General features: G+C 35.9%; 1 protein-coding gene across 3 annotated transcripts in view; it reads left to right on the top strand.

Moving 5' to 3' along the window:
- Window positions 1-23,472, top strand: part of LOC108551956 (acetylcholine receptor subunit alpha-like) — a 34,632-nt gene that overhangs the window by 4,588 nt on the left and 6,572 nt on the right. For all 3 annotated transcript variants that reach the window (XM_017906300.1, XM_017906298.1, XM_017906299.1), the window contains exons 2-6: window positions 6,889-7,028; window positions 9,506-9,550; window positions 17,073-17,182; window positions 17,850-18,030; window positions 23,115-23,230. In XM_017906300.1, the coding sequence (XP_017761789.1) occupies window positions 6,889-7,028; window positions 9,506-9,550; window positions 17,073-17,182; window positions 17,850-18,030; window positions 23,115-23,230 (592 nt within the window). The remainder of the gene's footprint in view (window positions 1-6,888; window positions 7,029-9,505; window positions 9,551-17,072; window positions 17,183-17,849; window positions 18,031-23,114; window positions 23,231-23,472) is intronic.

Here is a 23,472-nt window from a genome sequence, read left to right on the forward strand (position 1 = left end):
GGGAAAAAAGGGTTTCCACTCGTTACCCTGTCGATGGGGTTAAAATTAGTCAAATCGCGTTACACTTTCGAATACTCCAACTATTATTCCAGTTTGGAATTCCTGGGGACTGCTAAACCTCTTTTGCGAGAATAGACTCTCTTTTCTAGGAAACAAATTAAAGTATTAAAATATTAGGTTACAATAATGGAATTTTTAATTTAAATAGTTATTAGGTATACAGGGTGTTCCATTTAGATAATTTCAGTTGACTTTGGTTAAAAGAGTATCTAAAGGGAGTTTAAATAATTGCAAGGGGTACACGTGATTATGGCGAGAACTTAAGTGGAACACCTTTTGTGAATTTCTAGAGACTATCAAACTTCTTTTGCAGTCTCTTTTCTAGGGAATAAATTAAAGTATTAAAATATTAGGTTACAATAAAGGAATTTTTAATTTAAATAATTATTAGGTATACAGAGTGTTCCATTTAGATAATTTCAGTTGACATTGGATAAAAGAGTATTTAAAGAAGTTTAAATAATTCCAAAATGTACACATGATTATGATGAGAACTTAAGTGGGACACCCTGTGTATTGCAATTTTATCACTCATTCGTAGTGGCAATAATTAATTACTAAAGTGAATTTATATGCTAATGAAAGGGGTGTGCTTGTTTATTCTTACGGAAAGAATTCTTGCACGAGGACCTGGATTGGCTAGTTCATACTGCAGAGAAGGAAATACAGGAAAGAGCAAAACAGGATAATGGTGAAAAATGAAGAGAGAGGACAGGAGATTTATGGTTGATAATAAAGAGAAGTAAAAGGTAAGACATGATAAAATGTAGAAAAAGAGAGAGAGGAAGTTGAAAAAAGAAATGGAAATAAAAGTCTGCAGGATTGACTTCTATTTCTGCACAAAGAATGTATAAAAATATGGCTGGAATGATTAATACTAAAAAAATATAGGCAAAGATAACATGGAGAAGAAAATTACGTAATAATGAGGAACGACGAGAGAAAACAAAAGATTGAAAATAGAAAGAAATAAACGGTAAAAAATGGTAAAACGTCAAAGAGAAAAATGGAAATTGGAAAAATAGAAACAAAAGTCTGCACTTTTAATGAGAACTTAAAATGTCTTATATCAAAATAATAATAATATTCGTAATTATTTTCGCTTACTAATATTACAAAACGAAAGGATCATTTTCACCAAAAATTGTCAAAAATTTCATCACCTAGTTCCAAAAAGAATCGCGACCCATAATTGATAGCAAATACAATTCGTAAATTTACTGCACAAAAATGGCACTTTTTGGTAGACAGGAAGTACATTCTTTTTATATTTTTATCGTAATTAAAAGGGGGATTTCGAAATAAAATTTGGTCAAGATTTCGAAAGGGTGAAACGATTGAAACGTTGCATTCGTGGGTGTAAAGGCCGATGCAGTCCGCGATTCATGCAGGTTACATCCGCTTCCTCGAAAAGCAAGTCGGGCACGTTCGAGGTGCACGTAATTTCCGGCTAGTTAACCGATTACTCACGAAAGATTGCGATCGAATCGATGGCCATCTGTTCGTGCTACGGGTTATCGTTATATCTATGATCCAGGGTGTTACGTGGCGGTCGAAGCTCGTGATTTCGTTCGGATGGAAACGTCATCGTGAATATACTATTTACGAATCCGCGTTTTATTCCGCATGAAATAACCTTGTCAGATTTACGGTGCACTTAAATCGGGGAAAAAGTGGGAAAAGTGGAGGAAAAATAGCCGAGTTGAGTTTAAACACTTTGAAAGTACTTGGAGTGCTCGAGTGTACTCCTAAAGAAACGATTAAATCAGAAATGGCACGTTTTCGAATAAAATCGGATAAATATCGGAATATTCTTTAATTCCTTGGCGAAGGTGTGGCGCGAAATTTGAATTTGGCGCGGAGTCAGTCATCTTTGAAGCGAATCTTGGAAATGATTTGTATCGTAGAATTCTTGTTAATTTATTAATTTAACTTGCGATATTTATTATCAGTCTCATGACACGTTATATACAGGGTGGATCAGTTAACTATTATAGAACACGTCGAACATTTTTATTTCAAATAAATTGATTTTTCTCGTTATTTTTTGAAATCAATATTTAGGCTACTATTATTATATTGTACATATATTAATATTTAGATAGATATTTAGATCAACCTACCAAAAATAATTCTCCTGAATTTTTTAACGACTAATATTCGAACTAATAAATTACAAGCTTCATAAAATTTAATAAAACATTTAATAAATTCGAGAATTAGGTGAAATCTGGGATACCCTTGTTTAACACTTGAACTACCGATTTATAATGAGAACCTAATTATGATAACCAAAATATCGCACCAAATTGATAACCAAAACAATGAAAATGAAAGAGCATACGTAATTATTAAATATTATTTTGCCAATTAGATTAATTATTATTATATAATATAAATAATAAATAATATAAATAGCGAATAATATAATAATAAATTACAGGCTTAATAAAATACCTCGTATTTAATAAAACATTTAATAAATTCGAGAATTAGGTGAAATCTGGGGTACCCTTCTTTAACACTAGAACTACCGACCTATAATGAGAACCTAAATATCATACCAAATTGATAACCAAAGCAATGAAAATAAAATGAAAATAAAAGAGCGTACATAATTATTAAATATTATTTTGCCAATTAGATTAATTATTATTAATTAAATATTAATATTATTATATTAATATAGTATATTAATTATATATTAATTTTGTCAAAAGCAACTGTAAATTCTCAACAATTGCAAAGATAAAGAGTCTGCGACAAATAATTTCAACCCCCTCGCCAGTGCTAGCGTTAAAATACCTATCTATATGCCATACCCGAGAAGGACGAAGAAGATGGAGCCGGTTTTCATCGCAAAACTTTCGCGCCTGTATCTCTGAACGATATCTCGAACGTTTCCGCGACGTATTCGCGGAAATATCTCCGGTAAGCGAAAAACGCGGCGCGGAAACTGCAAGATGGCTGGGAGAACCGGAGGGCAGGTTCGCGGGCGAGGCTGATACGATCTCGGCCACGGTGCCTTGGGAATCGATCGAGAATCGTTTACGCAACATCGCGGAGCACTGCGAAATAAATCTGAACGTTTAACCCCTTGACGACGGCCTCTGCATCTCGCACGAACCGAGCGTTTTTCACGTGCCGCCGGCATTCTAGAAGAAATACGGTTCTACACGCGTAACAGGTACTCCACGTTCGCGCATTCTTCGCGCAGACCAACGCTCCATATCAAGCTGCTTTCCACGGAGTGGAGAAAGTAAAGTAAAATGCAATTTTTTAGCGATAGCAGTTGGAAACATCGACAATGGACGTTCACTGGTGACCACCGTTGATCCTTTATTCGTATCTCGTTAATTATCGACATTCACACCAATATCAACGGTGAAATAAATATATGCAGGGTATATGGATTGGAAAAGAAATTTATGGGCTTGTTAGATTTGAAAATATATTTATTAGCTGAAGGGGAATTAAAAGTAAAGTAATGTGAGGTTGGAATAGGTACGGTCCTGAGAGAATGCAAATAGTGTTTTGGTTGTAAAATGGTTGTAAAAGAGTGAATGCAGTAGTTTAGGCTAATACCTGCGAGTGCAAGTGGAGGGGCTATTTATAGCTGAGGAATTTTGAGTGAAAGTGAGGAAATGAATCGAGAGAGAGAGGTTGAGGATTAGAATGAAAGAGAATGAATGCGTAAGGGTATACAGGGTGTCAGAGAAGTTCGTGTAAGGCTGTAGTTGTCGTGGAGAGACCTGAGTAGTTATAATTGAAAGTTGTATTATAGAGAGTTCTGAGAGAGCAGTTTTAAGAGAAAAATTAGAGCAAGCGAGGGATCAGAAGACACTGTCATTAATATAGTCGTTTTCCAGCAGGTATACTCGTCACTTTTCGACCAATTGTCACATAATAACTATAGTTACCACAATTACAAATTAGAGATTTCAAAAATACGAATAGCAGTGAGTAGTACCTAAATCTGCGTATACATGTGTGAGAGGATCATCCTATTCAGAGGACGCTGTCGTTAGTCGTTTCCCAACAGTTATACTCATCACTGTTCGACCAATCATTGTATAATAAATATAATTACCACAATTACAAATTAGAGATTTCAAAAATACGAATAGCAGTGAGTACTATCTAAATCTGCGAATATATGTGTGAGGGGACCATTCTATTCAGAGGTCACTGTCGTTAGTCGTTTCCCAACAGGTATACTCGTCACTGTTCGACCAATTGTCACATAATAACTATAGTTACCACAATTACAAATTAGAGATTTCAAAAATACGAATAGCAGTGAGTCTCCAGTAATTCCCTAGTCTCAGTAGTACCTAAATCTGCGTATACATGTATGGGCTGGTCCTCCCTCACGGTTGTATTTCCTAGAGAATTCTTTGCCGGGCACGCAACGAAAATATCTACTGCATCTGGAAGCTCGAAGATCTTGCGAAACGGAACGGAGGAAATAAGAATAGCTGGCGTAAAAATTCGCCCATGCAGACGCGGAAGGGGCGGAATTATCGCGAAACAATGCATCAGAAAGATGGCGGGACTCGCGCAAGGTGTATCGTAAATAATCTGGCATCGCTTCAAAACTGAAATTGTAGCCGGCCTTGCCTCCGTGTACGTTGACGCGCATTATGAACCATCCTGGTACCGCTCCAGGAAGCTCGTAAAACACCGATAATATAATGTTCGGAAACGATAAATAATACGTAGCCGGGGGCCATGCCAGCGAAATCTATTACAAAATTAATGGAAACATTGAACAGAGATCGCTAACGGAATCGCCGGCCGTTCTGCCCTGTAGCTTAATCGGTAATAATCGTGCCCCTCTCGGACCGCGTTTAACGTATAAATGGAATAAATACGAGATCCTATGGGATGTCGTCCTTCCTCGACACGCTCGCACGATTATTAATTGCGACGACGCGATGCGTTTCTAGCTTTTGTTGCCGGATGTCGTCCACCGCCGGAGCTTTCGACTGACATCGGTATATATGTGCCTCGCGTGATTGACAATTCACTCGATCATTTGGCAAATCGCGTAATTACGAAGAGTAAAGTGATATTAATTATCAAGCGTTTGAATATCAACCGAGTGCCTTGATAGTAACATCGAAGAAATTTTGGAACGGTGGTGTAGTCACTTTGGTCTGTGAAAAGATCAATTGAAAAATTCGTGCGAAGAACCGTTCATTGGCTCAGTCTATCGACTATAGGAAATAAAGAATATTTATTTTAAACATGAAACGTTTGAATACGAGCCAAGTGGTTTCATAATAAAATTGGTAACAATTTTGGGAATGGTAGTAGTCACTTTATTTCATTTGAAATATTAAGCGTTTGAGTATTAATCAATCGTTGTGATAGTAAAATTGAAAAGAAATTTGGAATGATGGTCTACGATCTTCACCCTCTGCACATATGTGCTATACTTTCGAGCAAAAGAAGGCACAGCGTGTTTACATCCTCAGAGCTAACTTCGCTGACACTCCCATGATCATGAGAGGCATTGGCGATGTCACCCATGACCTTCGTCACCGTTTCCGGACAATAGCAGTCACTACCTGTGATCAAGGAAGTGTTAGTGGAGTTAATCAGCCAATCCGTGAGGATGTAAACACACCGTGCCTTCTTTTCCCGAACGCACAATACATACATGCGGGGGGTACAGAGTAAGTCTCCAATTACGCGTGAGATGACACGTTTCGTAATAAAAATTTCTTTAAGAATGATCATTATAAGTTTAAAAAGGAAATTTATTAGTACGAGAAAGATTTAATTAAAATTCGCGATATACGATTGAATATAAAAGAAGGCACAGCGTGTTTACATCCTCGCGTCTGATTAATTCCACTGATACTCCCTTGATCACAGGCACTGACAGCTGTTTGCCGAAAATGGTGATGAAAATCACGGGTGACAACGTCACCTGTACTTGTGATCATGAGAATGTCAACCAAGTTAGCCCCGAGGATGTAAACACTTATGTGCCTTCTTTTCTCAAACGCACAGTACATACATGCAGGGGCTACAAAGTAAGTATCCAATTGCGCGTGAGATGACACGTTTCGTAATAAAAATTTGTTTAAGAATGATCATTAGAAGTGTGAAAAGGAAATTTATTAGTATGAGAAAGATTTAATTAAAATTTACAATATACGATTGAATAGAAAAGATGACACAGCGTGTTTATATCCTCACGGTTGATTAATTCCACTGACACTCCCTTGATCACAGGAAGTGACAGCTGTTGGCCGAAAACGGCGACGAAAATGACGTCACCTGTGCCTGTGATCATGAGAACGTCAACCAAGTTAGCCCCGAGGATGTAAACACGCTGTGCCTTCTTTTCTCGAACGCGCAGTACACGCGTAGACCCTCGCACGTAACTGATACAAAACCGCTATTTCAAATGCTGCCAGAACCATGACCGAAATCGATATTTTCACCGATTTCGGTTCTTTATAACAGTTACAGAAAATAATGGTTCTTTGAAACCGTTTCGAGAACCGGAATCGATATTATAACAGCTTTCAACCCTTGATTAAGCGGCCGCAATTGTTCATCCCTCTTTCGCGTTCGGTCGATGCTCGTATCGGTTCGTTCGAAGCCCAAACTGCGGCCCCCTCCGTGGAAAAGATGGATCGATCGTTCTGTAGGAAAAACGCGTGAAACCACTTTGACTCGTTTCGGGCCATTCATCGGGAATCGTTGGAAAGCCATTGTCGGCGATTCGCGTGCCGATCGGATCGATAAATTTCGATCCCGCGGAGGCCATGTCGTGTAATTTGTCTCCTTTTCCGGGGCTGTTTGTTCCAGGATGTTCAGGAAATCCAGATGCGAAGCGACTGTACGACGACCTCCTGTCGAATTACAACAAGCTGGTTCGTCCAGTGGTCAACGTCACAGACGCCCTCACCGTTAAAATCAAGCTCAAACTCTCGCAGCTGATCGATGTAGTGAGTCCTCGAGTTAATTCTGGGCAAATATTATTAATTGCGGACGAAACGGACACGGATGGTTCGCTTTCACCCTTCTGTTTCATATTACAACTTCAGGCCAGTCGAAATGGATCTTTAAATTTTTCATTTTCGCTATTATCGAAAGTATGTAGATTTTTATTTTGGAAAAGCGTCTTGGAGAAGTCGATTCTTGTTTGGATGCGAACGTATTTACATGGGGTGAGTTATTTCACTGATTTCGCTCGAATTTATTTGCGAACTCTGTATATAAAAGTGTATTTGAGAAAGGTTGTTTGGTATAAAGAGGTTTGTACATTGTAATAATTGATCTTTTTTTATTTTACTTTTTAATTTAAATTTGAAGTTATATTAATTGGATAATATTTAGAAAATTTCTTATATTGTGAATTAGGTAGGTCTAATTGAGCCGTTCACTGCGCAAATTGATTAACTCCATAAAACAAAAAGTGGAGAAATGCAATGAAATAATGTATATTATTTTTTAAAATTCCCTTTATGATTTAAATCGAAATAAATATCGTAGAATGCATAAATACAAATGTAACTTTCGTCTAACGGTATATAAAATTTATAAGAAAAAATAGGCAAAGGGTAATCGTTGGTAATGTTACCATTTTTATGTTACTGGAAGAGTTAATCGATTTGGCAAGTGGAAAAAGTAATAAATTTAAATTTGACTAAATTTTACTTAAATTCTGATAAGACGACACTATAAAATTCACCGTTATCATTCGTTGCTTGCTAGTGCATTCGAGTTGCATTATTGCAACGATTTACATTAGAGTACGGAGTTAATCAAAGTGACCTCTGAAATAAATTATTTATTATTCGGTGGCCAAGAAATTTTTGTCGTTTAATGGTGTTAATCTTAATTATCATGGAAAGTCATTATAAATATAAAAAGTTACGATTATACCAAGTGCTTTGGCACTTAAATTAAAGATTTTTCAAAAAGTGGAGTTAATCGATTTGTGCAGTGAACGTCTCAATTATTGATCCTTGCATACTCTTTCGAATCTCATCGTGATTATGGTGTGAAAAAATCAAGGTGACCTTCATATTTTGACGAGAAACTGGAGCAGTATATTGCACTGTGCCTTCTATCAAACAACTTTCGTTTCAAACGCTTTTTTGTACAGCAAATATGCAGTTTGCGAATAAATTTCGACGAGAGGGTTAAAATAACCCACCCTGTATATACACCTGGTGCTCTTTTACACGGTGTGCAAGTACCGTGTAAAAAATCGTGAAACGTTTGATTCGCAACAAAGTATGAAACTCGTATTAAACTCTCTTTGTGCAAATGGATTTTCATCCGTCCAAATAAATAAACAAATAAATTAAATGAAACGATGGGAAAAGAGGAAAAATTGGAAAACTGAATTCGATAACATTTTTCGATACGTGGTAATTTTCTTATTTTCTCGAACTTGAATTTCGGTTCTAATTAAATTACGATATTTTCGCTGTTTTGCATGCAGAGAAATATTTAATTAATAGTCTGAACGTAAACAAATGCGATCGGCAGTTTTCATAAGCACCAAGGGTCGACGTATATCGACAGGTTGGCAGTAAAAGGGTTAATATTGTTATCGAACCATATTTATATTTAATTCGAACGGTACAGCATGCTCGTAAATTGTATTATACAGGGTGTCCCAAAGAAATATGTACACACTTTGCGTGAATATATTAGGTTGGTAGAAAAATAATTTCGTTTTACTTCTTTTCCGTCTCTAATTAAATAACCTAAATAAAAATCACTAAATACAAGTAAATCATCACTACATACAAGATATTTATTATCAAGATATAGAACGGAGTTAACGCTTTCGAACGATACGTAACATAACCACATTTACAATTTATTCCAATATCAAGCTACGAAAATCGAAAATACAAAGAACGAAATTATTTTTCTATCAACCTAATAAAAACAGTATGTATTTAGATGAATTACAGATTACAGAAAAAATAAATTAGAAAAAATAAGGTATTAAAGTGTGTATACATTTTTTTGGGACATCAAAATTATTAATATTATTATTATTATTATTATTATTTAATATGCTAGATCGATGCTAGAACGACGCTATTGAAATCGTCGATAGAACGTAGCTGCAGGTACCTAATTTTGGAGGAAATTTTCTGCTTGTTCCTTTTATTCCAATTTTAATTTTAATTTTAAAAAATTCCAAGTGGACGTGAATTTTTATATTTTTAATCGACGAACGATATTAATCGATATTTATATACTTTTTAAATATCTCGAATCACTGTTTGAAAAATCGGAATGGTTAAATTTTAGTGTCTACTTGAAATGTGAAATTCGACTTTAATTCAATTAAATTTTATGAACTCGCTGTATCGCTCGGAATGATCATATCTTAGTAAATTATTAAGTATTCTGTTAAATTTCTTTAAAAGTCATCGCTTTTTGTTGCTCTTTCCAGAATCTCAAAAATCAAATCATGACGACCAACCTATGGGTGGAGCAGGTACGTACAGTAATCGTATAAATAATTTCTACGTATACCTGACTGAAAATGATCCTCAAATTCGAGTAATCGAAATTAGAATATATGTGATGTAACACTTTGATAGCAATTTAACAGTCGACACAATCAACGTATATGTGCCTGTGATTATGAAAGTGGTCGAAGTCACTTGTATTTGCCTTTGAAATATTAAAAGTTTTGGCCTTTAAATACGTCATAAATTATAAAATTAATTGCGATAAAGCTATAAATTCAATCTAGTGATTCAATTCTTGTTTTGTAGAAAATAAATATATTTTATCGAAGTATGAATTAATGCAACACGAAATAAATAATAAAATCGTTCTTCTTAAGTCAATGACTTAGACCATTTTCATAATTATAGGCACATATAAACCCTTCGTCTTCATAATACGAAAATTAAAAATTTATTTTAACTATATTAGTCAAACGAACCAACCCCCTGTATTATGATTTAGTTCTGAAAAATGAAGTATTGAAGAATTATCATTTTTTAATTAATTATTATAATACCTCTGTTCCATTCGCGAAAAAATTACACAAGAATTTTGGAATTTCTTCAAATTTTAATTCCAATATTTTTCGAGAATGAGTTGACCTCGTTATTATACTGCAGGGGGTTGAATTATACTTGGCATGAGGTAGGAATTAAAATTCGAAAAAATCCTAAAATTTTCTTCAGGAACGGCCAAGTACTCTGGCACGAAAATTGAAAAAAGAAAATTCGAAGAGTGGCATTAATCGCCCAAATCTGAATAGCCCCTATTTTATTTTATTAATTCGCGTTTCACAATAAGGTGGACGAAATTTGCGATCCTCGAGCTTGATGGATCGAGTGATCCAACGAAACCCAAAGCAAGCAAACATCGACTCGACTCTAACGCGGATAAATTTCGGAATAATTTTTCGCCTTGAACCGCGTTCGAGGGAAGCAAGGGAGAGAAGTCGAGGACCTGGTCCGCTGGATTCCGCTTGCATAAGTTTCATTTCTGGTAATCGTTCGAGTCGTGGCACCCGGGCATTGTTTTGCGAGGATATATAAACGGGGATACGTGCGAATAGTCCGTAAAACGAAAATCGGCCAGGAGCTTCCACTCGAGAGTCGCAAAATAAGTCCGGTGAACCGTGCAACCCACTTTCGAACGCTAGATTACGTAAGACAGACTCGCATCCGTTTCCGTGCATCCATTTCGTCCGTCCTCCTCTTCCTCCTTTTTTTCCTTTCTTTTTGTTATCTTGCACGAAATTAGCGATGGCGAGGAAATGGCGCAGATCGAGAACGGACAGAGAGCTCTTTTGCCATAGTAATCGAAGCGTACACCGCGCGAGTGTGGTAAATTATTAAAAGTGTAGGTTTAATAGGAAATAATAAACATTTTTCTAAACAAAGAGAAGTTTCGTTGGGTCATAATATTGATCGTTTTCCGGTCTCGTGGACTATTGCATAATTCCAATTAACTCGCGATTGTATGTAGTTATATGACAAGACACTGCTTTGTAGTGGTGAACAGAAGAATAGTATTCGCAGCAAAGGTTTGGTAGCAAGTCAACATTTTATTCATAATTTGATTATTATAAATAATAAAGGATTTTTAAAATTCTATTATTCTTCGCTAATATGATCAGGGTAAAAATGATTATAGCAATTGTATTAAAATACGTAAAAATTCCAATACTTTCTCCTGAGCTAGCCAAAGAAGAAATAATTAAATTCTGGTTAATTTTTATTAATTCTCAAAAGCAAATAATAGCAATTGTAAAATTCGTAAAAATTCCCATATTTTTTCCCGATATTGCCAAAGAAAAAATTGTTATTCTGATTAATTTTTATTAATTCACAAAAGCAGATAATAGCAATTATAAAATTCACGAAAATTTCCATATTTTTCCAGATATTGCCAAAGAAAAAATTGTTATTCTGATTAATTTTTATTAATTCACAAAAGCAGATAATAGCAATTATAAAATTCGTGAAAAATTCCAGTATTTTTTACCGATATAGCCGAACAAAAATAATTATTCGAGTCAATTCTTATAAATTCGCAATAGCAGATAACACCAATTTTTACCTAAAAATCCTCAGAAATCGCTATAGCACACCGGTGCACTAAACGAGAAAAGAAATCAGCAAATAAATCAAGAAATAATTCAAACCAGTAAAATCCCCATAAATTTATTCCCAAATATATCAATTTCCCACGAAATAACACTCCTCCCATTACCCTGTCTTTCACGAAAACCCTCTGCCACGATTTTCGCACCCGAAATTTCCCACATTCTCCAAATACGTATCTCCAACCACAATCCTCCACATCGGAAATTATTTTTCAACCGCAGCTTGCAGATGAAACGCTCAGAAGGATCAGGAGGATTAGGGGGTAGCCTGGTAACTGAGAAAGCAAAGGTGACAGCGCGATGGTGAACTGCACGATGCGAAACGTTCTCCACCGTGGTATTTGCACCACGGTTTTCGTCGATTTTTGCTGAATTTGCCTTAATTGAATCCGCGATCACTTGGACGAATCGCATTCGACGCGGTACTTGCGGGCCATTAATCTGTTAGACAGCGTCGCCGGGTAACGACCCTGGGTACATAAAGACGAGCACCGATATATAATCAGATCAAATATTGGTGGTTCGTCGGGACTCGCTGCTCCCGCATATATTAATGGAGCGTTGGTCACGTGTAACAAACGCCCCGGCGAAAAGGAGGCGGAGGAGAAGCGGTTTCCGTCGAATTTCGGTTTGCCTTTCAGTTTACCCTGGGACCGCACTTTCTGCGATCGATTTTATCGGCCAGACCCCCGAATTCTAGTGTAAATATGCCTCGAGAATTACCGAGGGAACGACGGGTGTGAAATTTAAACGTACTCGATAGCATCTTCGGGTATTTACCTTGCCTTTCAACGTGATCCTTCAGGGTAATTAACAGTGGTAAACCTATCACAGCTCGAATAGCCTTCCTCATATTTTGAACTCAGAATTTTGCACTTAACTTTCTCACTTCGGTTTTTGCAATTTTTCTTTTGATATAGGTATAATTAATTTTTTAATATCTCGTGATCCATTTTCTCGACAATTCCCTGTAAAAATAAAGGAAATTATTATGCTATTGATATTTTTAACTGCAATTTTAAATTAATACTTGAATTAACACTAAATACTAAAGATTTTAAATTATCATTTACGTATTTCTTAAGACCCAAAAGTTAAAAACAAAATTACGTTAATATCAATTGTATTCATTTTTAATTAATATCAGAATTAATAAGAAATTGACTAGAAGTGTTTCGAAATTTTTATATCGATTTAGTATATCCAAAAAAGAAATCTCAGACTATATTAATATCTTTGACATCGTCGGTCAATCGTCTTTGCGATTTTTCTCTGGATATAAATTTAATTGATTTTTTAATATCTCTTGTTCCATTTTCTCGATAATTCCCTATAAAAATAAAGGAAATTATTATGTTATTGATATTTGTAGCAGCAATTTTAAATTAATATTGGAATTAACACTAAATACCGAAGATTTGAAATTACCATTTACCTATTTCTTAGGACCCAAATGTTAAAAACAAAATTACGTTAATATCGATGCTATTAATATTTAATTTATATCAGAATTAACAAGAAATTGGCTAGAAGTGTTCCTAAATTTTTATATCCATTTAATACATTCAAAAAAGAAATCTTGATATCTTTGACATATTGGAATCGGTACTAAATACCAAAAATTTAAAACCACGCCATATTTCTTAAAACCCAAAAATAAAAAGGGAAAAGTATAGCTAAGAATTTATTTATCTAAAAATATCTATACTATTAACTCCGAAATAATAGTAAAATTAAAAGAAATTAGCTAAAAGTGTCTCCAAATTTTTATATAAACTTACCACAACCTTATACCCCAAAAACCCCTCTAAGAAAAATAAAAAAACAGGAGAAATGTTGAAAATTGAAAATATATAGGGAAATATAGGGAAATATAGGGAAAGCTGAACGAAGGAACGAAACGCAAAAATAATTTCATCCCCGAGGAGTCACGAAGTGTCCATTTGTATAAAGCTGTCGGGAATAAAGAGAGATCGTTCTCATTTTTCCCCCTGGATCGCGATCTTTAATGTCAAAAATCCTTGATCTCCGCTTTAAACGTGGCTTACGTGACGCCATTAAGCCGCGAGGGGCGATGCCTATCGGGAAACGGGTCCGGGACGAGGGGGAATATTTATCTGTCGATGTCTTCTGCCCCGTGGCATGATCTTTCGGGGTCTTAGGCGAGTCTCCGGGAACGGAAAAGTTATAGAGATTTAACGTTCTGTGTACGAAACCCCGGCGAATAAGGGGCTCGAGGAGTTAAGCGGTATGAAATAATATAGGTCAGACATTCAGCGGCGCTAGTTTGTTCTGCATTGGTATTCCTTATTAACCGGAAGAGGATCCCAGCTCTTTCAAGGAATTACTCGATTGTTCGACGGTTCGATTATTTAACCGTTTAGCCGTTTAAAAATAAACCACGGGGATACCGATTCGAGGTAATTCAGCAAATCCATCGGTAAATTGGTTTTATTTCTTTCATCCAACGGTTTCTTCTTCCCCTTTTTTCCCTTTTCTCTCACACAAATGAGGTATCCGTAGAAAGCTGCCCCTGCTTCGTGTTAATTAACATTCTGTCGCATACTCTCTTCGATCCCCTCTATCAATTAGCTCGACGTACAGTTCCATACAATCCCTCTTACCTTTCCTATCGTACCCTCATTATACTTTTTTCCCCTAACCAGCGCGGAAATATGCGAGACACTTCAAACGGAGCAGATTTATTTTCCTAAACCTGAACGTGTTATTTTTATCGATTAACCAGCAAGACGTTGCATTCGATATAACATCGCTTATTTATTGTCTCCCTTTTCGTTGATCTTTATTCCTTTACTTTTATTTTTTCGTTTTTATTTTCGAGTCTTTAAACAATTGAAAGGGTGGCGAGTTAGAGTGCTATTAATTAGTCTATGTAATTGCAAGGGGAATAATTTTGACACCATATTTTATAAGGTTATAGAGACACGTACGAATCTGAAGATGTTTATTCCCTTATTTTTATTTTTTCGTTTTTATTTTTGAGTCTTCAATCGGTTAGAGGGATGACAAGTTAGAGTGTCATTGCTTAGTTTATGTAGTTGCAAGGGGAATAAATTTGACACCAAAATTATAGTGACACGATATTTCACGATAGTTCCTATTCTTGCCGATCATAATATTCCATGTGATCAATTTTCGTTTAAATTATTTGCAATTAATTTTGGAAAAATGTCCATGTTCTGTTTGTCGTTGATTAATGCACGAACAGCGATGCGTGATACGAGATCTTCGATACTAGATACAGAGCATTAATTATCGCGTTATAATAATGACAGGAAGAAATCGAAGCTTAACAAATTTTCTAATTTTTAGAAATCTCGGCAAAGGGTTAACAATCCCTGCAAAATAAATAAATATCTAAAATTGCGACATTTACTGTGGTCACGAGGAGAGAACTCGCCTTCGCTGTAAACTCAGTGTATTTTCCACGAACCAGCTGCCTGTTAAAAGGTCAATTCCATCGCTGCCTTTTTTAACGTCCCCCAAGAACACAGAGAACAGTGGCATAGACGGGACAAACACGTGTAATCCCAGGCATTTTTCCCGACATACATCCCATCAACGCGTTTCATCGTTCCTTTCGTTTTAATTAATTTCACCCGGGATCTGATCCGACAGGGAAGCTGACAGACGTCAAAACTGTTCAACGTCGCGAACAAAGTAAGCCTGCTGCCCGTGGCAGGCTCCGCGGAAACAATCCGCCGTGGAAAAGGATGAAAAGAACAAACGGCCGCGATAATCGGCCGTGCACACGAACGATACGGGAAATACAATTCTGGCACATGATTCCCTGTACATCCCTGCAACTTCGAACTCAGCTTCGTTCCGTTCAGTTTCGTCCTTTTCCCTCTTCCTTTTCGTCCCTTTTCATCGTCGCAAACGAGCGAGGCACCATTTTCTGCTGGCCCTGTGCTATTCTTTCACAGGCTCTTTTAACCCCATGATTTTTTAATGGAATGTCAATGACAAATTTCGTGGTTACGATGATTAACACTAGAACTACCGATCTTTAATGGGTACCTAACTATAACGTTCACAGATTATAGTAATTTCAGCGATACGATGAATATGAGTGAATATATCGATTACAGTTCTTTCTTAATACGAGTTGATACTAATTTTATTCTTAACCACTAGCGCTGGCAAGAAATTCACAGACACGTGTGCCAGAACGGTCCAGTCTTCCTGTGACAATTGACGACGTATATACCACGTTGTTAGCGATTCTGCGATAAAAGCATTACGACGTGTCTGGCACGTCTTTTCAGCGTAAGTGGTTAAAGCAGGTGTATGTGTTCGGTGATTACAAAATGGAAAATTCTGGGACCAGTCATTTTCACTGGGTTGGTAGTTCTAGTGTTAACCCTTTGCACTCGAGAGGCGCCCTCCAGTCGCCGTTTGATAAAATTTCGAAGCTCGATATTCATAAATATGTCAAATTTTAGATAATGTAACTGTGTACGAGGTATCGAAATCAAATAATTCTACGTGTTAATTATCATACGATTTCTTATTCCTGCTCAGAAAAATATTGTCAGTTTTGTGACAGAAAATCTTTGAACTCCTATCCTTCTTTGGCCAAAAAATTGTCGAGTGCAAAGGTAAAGAGTAATTCTTTATTGTAGATACCTTGGTTCCTTATACGTCGTCTTCATTTTTATTTTTAATTCCACCCTTTGCACTCGGCAAATTTTTCCAGGAAAATTGCGATTCGAAGATTTTTTGAAACGAAGTCGATATTTTTGAAACGATTAATAAGAAATAGTATTCAAATTTGCACGTAGAATTATATTATTTCGACATTCCACTCGTCGTTGCGTTATTTTAAATTTGATATGGTAATTAAGGGCATTCTTTGAAATCTGCTTAAATAGCAAGAGGCAAATACAGAGGTTTGAGATAGTAAGGGTGATAACGTGACACTATTTTCGTTTAAAAACGAGTGGCTTATAATTTACTTTTCACTGGAGAAATATTGTTTTCTGATAAAGAGTTAGTATGAATTTTCTGAAACTTGTCAAAATTAATCAAAAAATTATTATCGATATATAGAAAATTATATAATAAAAATTACGAGATCAAAAATAATTTATTTCGCACCGTCAAAATTTATTGAAAATATTAATCATAACAACTCCAAGTCATTCGCAAAGGGATGATATTTAATACCATTCCTTTTATCGTCTTCACTGATTAAAAATTCGCTTCAATTAACCACATGTCGATTATTTATGAATTTATTAGTTAGAAATTTTATTAGTTTGCTAAACTGTATTATTGATCCTTTGATCATATTTTTCTTCTTTTTTTACGTGTTTCAAAATTTCCATTTCGTGTGGAATGACTAAATTGTTTCTTGTTTCAGTCATGGTACGATTACAAGTTAAAATGGGATCCAAAGGAATATGGTGGGGTGGAGATGCTGCACGTGCCATCCGATCATATATGGAGGCCCGATATAGTTTTGTACAACAAGTAAGACCATCATTATCGAGGAAATTACGTTAATATCTGATGCTACCCCTTCGTGGATCTAACTTCGAAACATAGGAGATCGTCTGAAATTGCTTGGCCCACTGCCACGTGTCATGGTTTTCGAATTTTCGTTTCAGAGAAAACTGTCATAAAATTCTGCTCAGAAATTCTTCCCATTTCCTTATTTTTCCTTTTCCACTTAAAAGCCAAAAAATTCGAAGATTCCGTATCATTAACGAATAATTTTTTAACAAATATTTTTCAATATAAAAATATTTCTCACATAGTGGCTCCAATAAGAAAATTTCCAGTCTCTTCTTTTATTTATTATTCTCCAGTAATGCATGATTATGGTACAGTATCATAAAAATAATAAATATAAATAACGATAATAATGTATGTAAATTTAATATTAACGATAATAATGTAAGCAAAATTTTTCCAATGAAATTCGTCACTGAAACGGTTATAAATTAGTTTACAATTTACCCAGGGACCCAACCTTAATTGATACGAAGAGATTCGTTTACTCGATTCACCGGGGTTGGTACGATAAGGGTCCCCCGAAAATGTTGGAATCGGTGGTAAATTTCGTGGAGAATTTTTATCAGACAGACGTTGTCGGAATCTTGATCGGTGATACGATGGTTTTATTTGATTCGTACAGTGCCGACGGTAATTTCGAGGTGACGCTGGCAACGAAGGCGACGCTGAATTACACAGGGAGGGTCGAATGGAAGCCACCGGCCATATACAAGTCTTCCTGCGAGATCGACGTAGAATATTTCCCGTTCGACGAGCAGACATGTGTCATGAAGTTCGGCTCGTGGACTTACGATGGCTTCCAGGTAACGATCCCTTACACTTTCCTGTCGCAATTTTCTCATTGCTAATAAGCAATCCATCCTCGGGCAGAATGTGTCCAAAACGGGGGTGTAGAAAATTTAAAAGGGGAGTAAAAACGAGAGTTCTGGCAGGATTGTACTGAATGAAAAGTAGTAATTATAGGAACTTAAAAATTTTTGTTAATAGATCGGTTTTATTTATGAAAAGTAAGTTAAAGGAGTTAAGTACCGTTGTTGCTTCGAAGTAATAATTAATCACGAACGCAGATTATGGAATTTTTTTTTTAGCGGAGAGTTATATTTTTAAATTGCATTTTATATTAAAATTTTTATTTTTGTATTTTCATGGAAGTTAGTAATATTTTTTCACGTTGGTTTAAAAATTTCTACTGTGCATCAGCCCTGAGAAAATTATGCTTTTTTTTAAGGAAAGTTTGACAGTTTATGTGCGATGTTGTACAGTGCAGTGTTTCATTTTTTGAGCATCGAGATTAAATCGATCATAGTGTCGCGATATAGTTGACATTTCGAACGAGCATAATACTCGGTAGAGTAAATTTCTCTCACGTTTTCAGAGTAAAGGATCAACATGTAACACTTAGGAAATAATTTATTCCAGCGTGGTTAAGACACGATTTTTAATTAAGATAGAAGCATAAAATATGTTTAACAATCTCGAAACAGGTCTTAAGCTACTCTTCAAAGTAACCTGAAAACGCATAAATTAGGAATTTCTGCCACATCTTCATTAAGGAGCATCAAAAACCCAGCACTTAATAAATAACTTACTCTGCCGCACCTAGGATGTAACTTTTAATTAAGAGAAAAAGAAAGAAATTTGAAACACGATTAACAACTTCTAATTAGAACGATTTTCAAGAAAATATAATTATTCCACTACGCTCGATATCGGAATAAAACTGATTTAATAATCTCAAAACTTAATAAATAACTTGCTCTACCGCCTCCGAAATAGAATTTCCAGCCAAACAAAACGGAAGAATTAAATAAAACGAATTTAATCCTGTTGCGAGTAAGCATTCCCGGCTTTCCACTTAACTCACTAGCGCCACCACGACCTATATCTACAATAAACGTTCTCTATAAATATCGTATATACGTATTTTCTAATTTTACCAATATAATCTCGCAGTTTTCTTCTTATTACATGTGTCACATTACACGATATTAGGTTCACGAATTAATCATTTTAATTACTTTAAGGTTAATTATTTTAACAGTTTTAGAATAAAAATTCTTGCAAATAAGGCAACGAATAGTACCCTTGTTATTATGTTAACAAGTAACTCGTTATACGCTCCTAAAGTAGAATTTTTAGAAATTATACACGTAATTGTTTGATAATCCGAAAACACAATAGATGGCGCGTCGGAGTAACCAAAAGGCATCGGCGTAAGTTAAGCGAGGCGCATGGCCGGAAATTAGATTAAGAAAGTGGAATTAACGCGGCAAGGGAGTGACTCGTAGAGAAATGGCGCCGGGTATTTGTTTATTTGCATGTTATTGCGCGTCTCGTACGAAAAGCTCGGTCCGGCTTATCACTATTCATGAAGCCGGTGCGCCGCGGCCACGGATGTGCGCCGAATGAAACGCACATAAATTTCCAATGATTAATACCTCGTCCACGCGATACACCGGGTTGTTTATTATACGCCGCCGCCATACTTTTTCCTTGGACGTCGATTACATCCTCGATCGGTGAAATTCCTCTTCTCCTTCGCGGTATCGACGAAGAAAACGGTAAAGAGGTAACGAAATTTTAATACGAAATTTTAAACGATTTCTAGTATCAAGATTCGCTTAATTTTTAGGGTAATTTTTTGAGAAACTTTTTGTGGCAGATTTCTTCCGCTTTGTGAATTTATATCGTAAGAGATGGGAGATTATAGTTATAGAATTATCGTAGCTCATGATAAGAAGATTTTAATTGATTAAAAGGGGTTTCTTAATTTTTAGAAAAATTTGTTAGGGACATTTATTTGCTAGATTTTAATTTTTTCTGTTATTAATTATATGGTAAAATATTGGAATTTATAGTTACGAAATTATTGTAGCTAGTAACACGAAGATTTTTAGTGAGCAATTGGTTTTTAAATTATTGGAAACATTTTTAGGAGAAGTTTATCTGTTAAATTTCTTTTTGTGTGAATAATAGGGGATTTAGGAAGTTCTTAGTTTATTCGCCGAATTTCTCGCGTTTTCGAATTACATCGTAAACAATAGGGGATTACAGTGGTGAAATATTGCTCCTTTGCAAACGTTTCTCTTTTCGGTTACGCGCTGTGAACGATGAAAACAGCGAGGGAATAATGAAATTTTGAATGCGCGCGAAAACCCCGAATAATAGGTTTTTTTTTTAATTTCCTAGGGAATTCCGCGCGAAATTTGATTTCCCTTTCCACCGTGTCGCGAATTACGCGGTGAAAGATCGGGAATATCGCGACTTTGTGTTAATACCAAGATTATAAATATTCTTTTTCATAAGTTCTTTCGTAAAATGTACTTCGAAACTAACTCGCGAAACTTTCCCTGTGCCGCGATATTAAAGAACTTTCATCGTTATCCCTAAAATTCTGCTTTTAATACCGTCGAAAGAGAAAAGGGGGAAGAGGGAAGGAAAAAATAAAAGAAGGAAGTTTTATCGATGTTGGCGACATTATAAAATCGCGGGATCATCGAACGAAAGAAGAATTCACGTGTAACGAAGCCACAAGTGGGTAGAACGAGGAGATCGTTTCGCGTCATTATTCCCAGACGATTGTCGTGCAGTGGTACCACTAGTATCGCGTAAAATATCTATACCGATCGATGAATAATGCATATCACGCGCGTGTGTGTGTGTAATACGTTGTCCATACGTCATCAGACACGACAACGGGATATCCATCAGGTTCATTTAATAAGAAGCACATACCGATCGATCAGCTTTATATACGGGATACGAAATGGACATTCCATAAGGGATGATTACGCGAGACGCTTTTAACGATCGGTCAGGACACACGTGAGGATTTCAGGATCGTTAATTGCCACCGTCCAATAGCATTTTGTCGCTTATTAACGGCTTTTTTTACTCGCTCGGCAATTTAATTCGATAGTAAGATTCCTCGAGAATTGGTCTTTAAGAATTTTTCCTCGATTATCGTGGGTTTATTAAAATTTGTCGACGTAAGTTTATTTTACCGAGATCGCCGCCATTTTGACGCGATCTAATCGAAAATTCCCTGAAAATTAAACCTCGAGAATTTCGCGGTAAATGAAGAATAGATCGAAGATTTATTAAAAACTTGTCGACGTAAATTTATTTTACCGAGATCGCCGCCATTTTGATTTCAGCCGACTAAAAGTTCTTTAAGATCACGATTCGATAATTTTTCGATCTCGAGTATCGGAGATTTATCGAAGACCAGAAATCTTCGATATTTTTCTTTTTTTTTTTTAAAAGAAAAAATAATTTCATAATCTAAAAGAAAATTGGTAAAAATTAATTTATTTACTAATTTCTATATTCTGGAAGGAAAATTATCCATTGCTGCAGATTTATAATACTAATACTATATTATATACTAATACTACTAATACTAATACTAATGCTAATACACTAAAATTTAGCAAATGTGAAAAAGACGAATTTTCCAATATGTCGCAATTAACAATGCGATTTTATTTTGTATTATTCATTATCTATATCAAGAAACTCGTCACATTATTACTCATCCGTGACACCTATCTCTCAAGTGAAAATCATACTCGGTGCTATATATGGCACTTGCATCGAACGTCTTACTTGAAAGACCTACTAATTTTTTAACGAGAGATATTCTGTTGAACATTGAACATTGTCCGAAGTTTCCGTGTCGAGTGGCGATTTCAGAGCGTCAAATCGCGCATCGTCTCGGTGTTTCGCCTCGAATCGTTGTCTCGAAGTAATAATCGAGGATTCCGGCGCGGTTGCGCCGGGGAATCTCGTTAACTCCGACTTAACGGGCAGAAATGGACGTAAATATCAGGAACATCGAATGGCATTCCATCTCTCAAGTGGATCAAACCTATCCGCCGTAATGCCTCGCGTTTCCTCTATTAATTGACTGATACGTTCCGTTTTCACCAAATTATACACATCTCGATGAGCTAATAAATCGTCGATAGCGGACGATCGAAAAATCGAAAGACCGAGCCGGCAAATGATGTAAAATACAACGCGAACAAAATATTTTCAGGGATATCTGAAAGGATGGCTCGTTTCAACGAATTTCACGTGTAGAGAAATTACTCTACATATGAAATTTATATATAGGTGTACTGGTATATATTATATACTATTTCCCAAACTATAGATCGTTTCGAAAAATGATTTAGAAAATATTTAGCATCTTTTGCGTCACGTATCTTGTTCAGATGCACGTGGAATATAGGAGTCTATCTAAATAAAAATCTTGGAAATACGTCTAGAGGAAAAGGATTTGTGACTACCATGTCTGGAAACGGAGTATGTTCAGGATAAGTAATTGCATCCAAAGATTAAAATGGAATATATTACTTTAATATGAAGTATATCAAAATTATTATTACCGTGAGTATTACTAAACTTCGCTTTAAATTCCAACATAGTACGAAATTCTGAAATAAAAAGCGAAAAAGACAAAATCTTTTAATTATCAGAGGAAGCTAATCGATATAAAACAAAGTATAATTATAGTACTTTAATATAAAATATATCAAAATTACCATTGCTTCAATTCCCATTTCGATTATCGACACTGTCCAATATTTAAAAAGAAAAAAGGAAGAAAAATTTGTCAACCAACGCCATCTTTAATTTAGCATCTTATAATTGCAATTAATGAACAAAGAAAGCTAATAGATATGAAACAAAGTACTATTATATTACTTCGCTATAAAATATATCAAAATTCCTATTACTATTAGTCCAATTCCCATTTTGATTATCGACACTGTCCAATATTTAGAAAGAAAAAGTTAAAACGAAAAAATTTGTCAACTAACATCATCTTATAATCGCAAACCACTTGTTCCAATTACACGCATGATTCGAAATTCCGCAGGTCGATCTTCGACACATCGACGAGATCCATGGCAGCAACGTCGTCGAAATCGGCGTCGATCTGACGGAGTTTTACACTTCCGTCGAGTGGGACATCCTCGAAGTCCCAGCCGTGAGGTAAGACATCCCCGAGGAACCGTCCTCTACGGCCGCACTTCCGGCGCCGAGACTCTCTTCCGCCTGGTGCCAATTCCCGTGAAACTAGCGATTCTCCGGCGAAACGGCATTCGAGACGAAAGCATAATCTGCCCGACGAAATTTCCAAGAACGTGTACACAACGTTCTCGCAGCGAAATAGCGTGTACACGTTCAGAGAGCCGTTCCCGGATAACAATTCGCCGCATGAGCGCCTGTCTATT

This window comes from Eufriesea mexicana, unplaced genomic scaffold, assembly GCF_001483705.2.
Source record: "Eufriesea mexicana isolate 0111107269 unplaced genomic scaffold, ASM148370v2 scaffold5301, whole genome shotgun sequence".
NCBI lineage: Eukaryota > Metazoa > Arthropoda > Insecta > Hymenoptera > Apidae > Eufriesea > Eufriesea mexicana.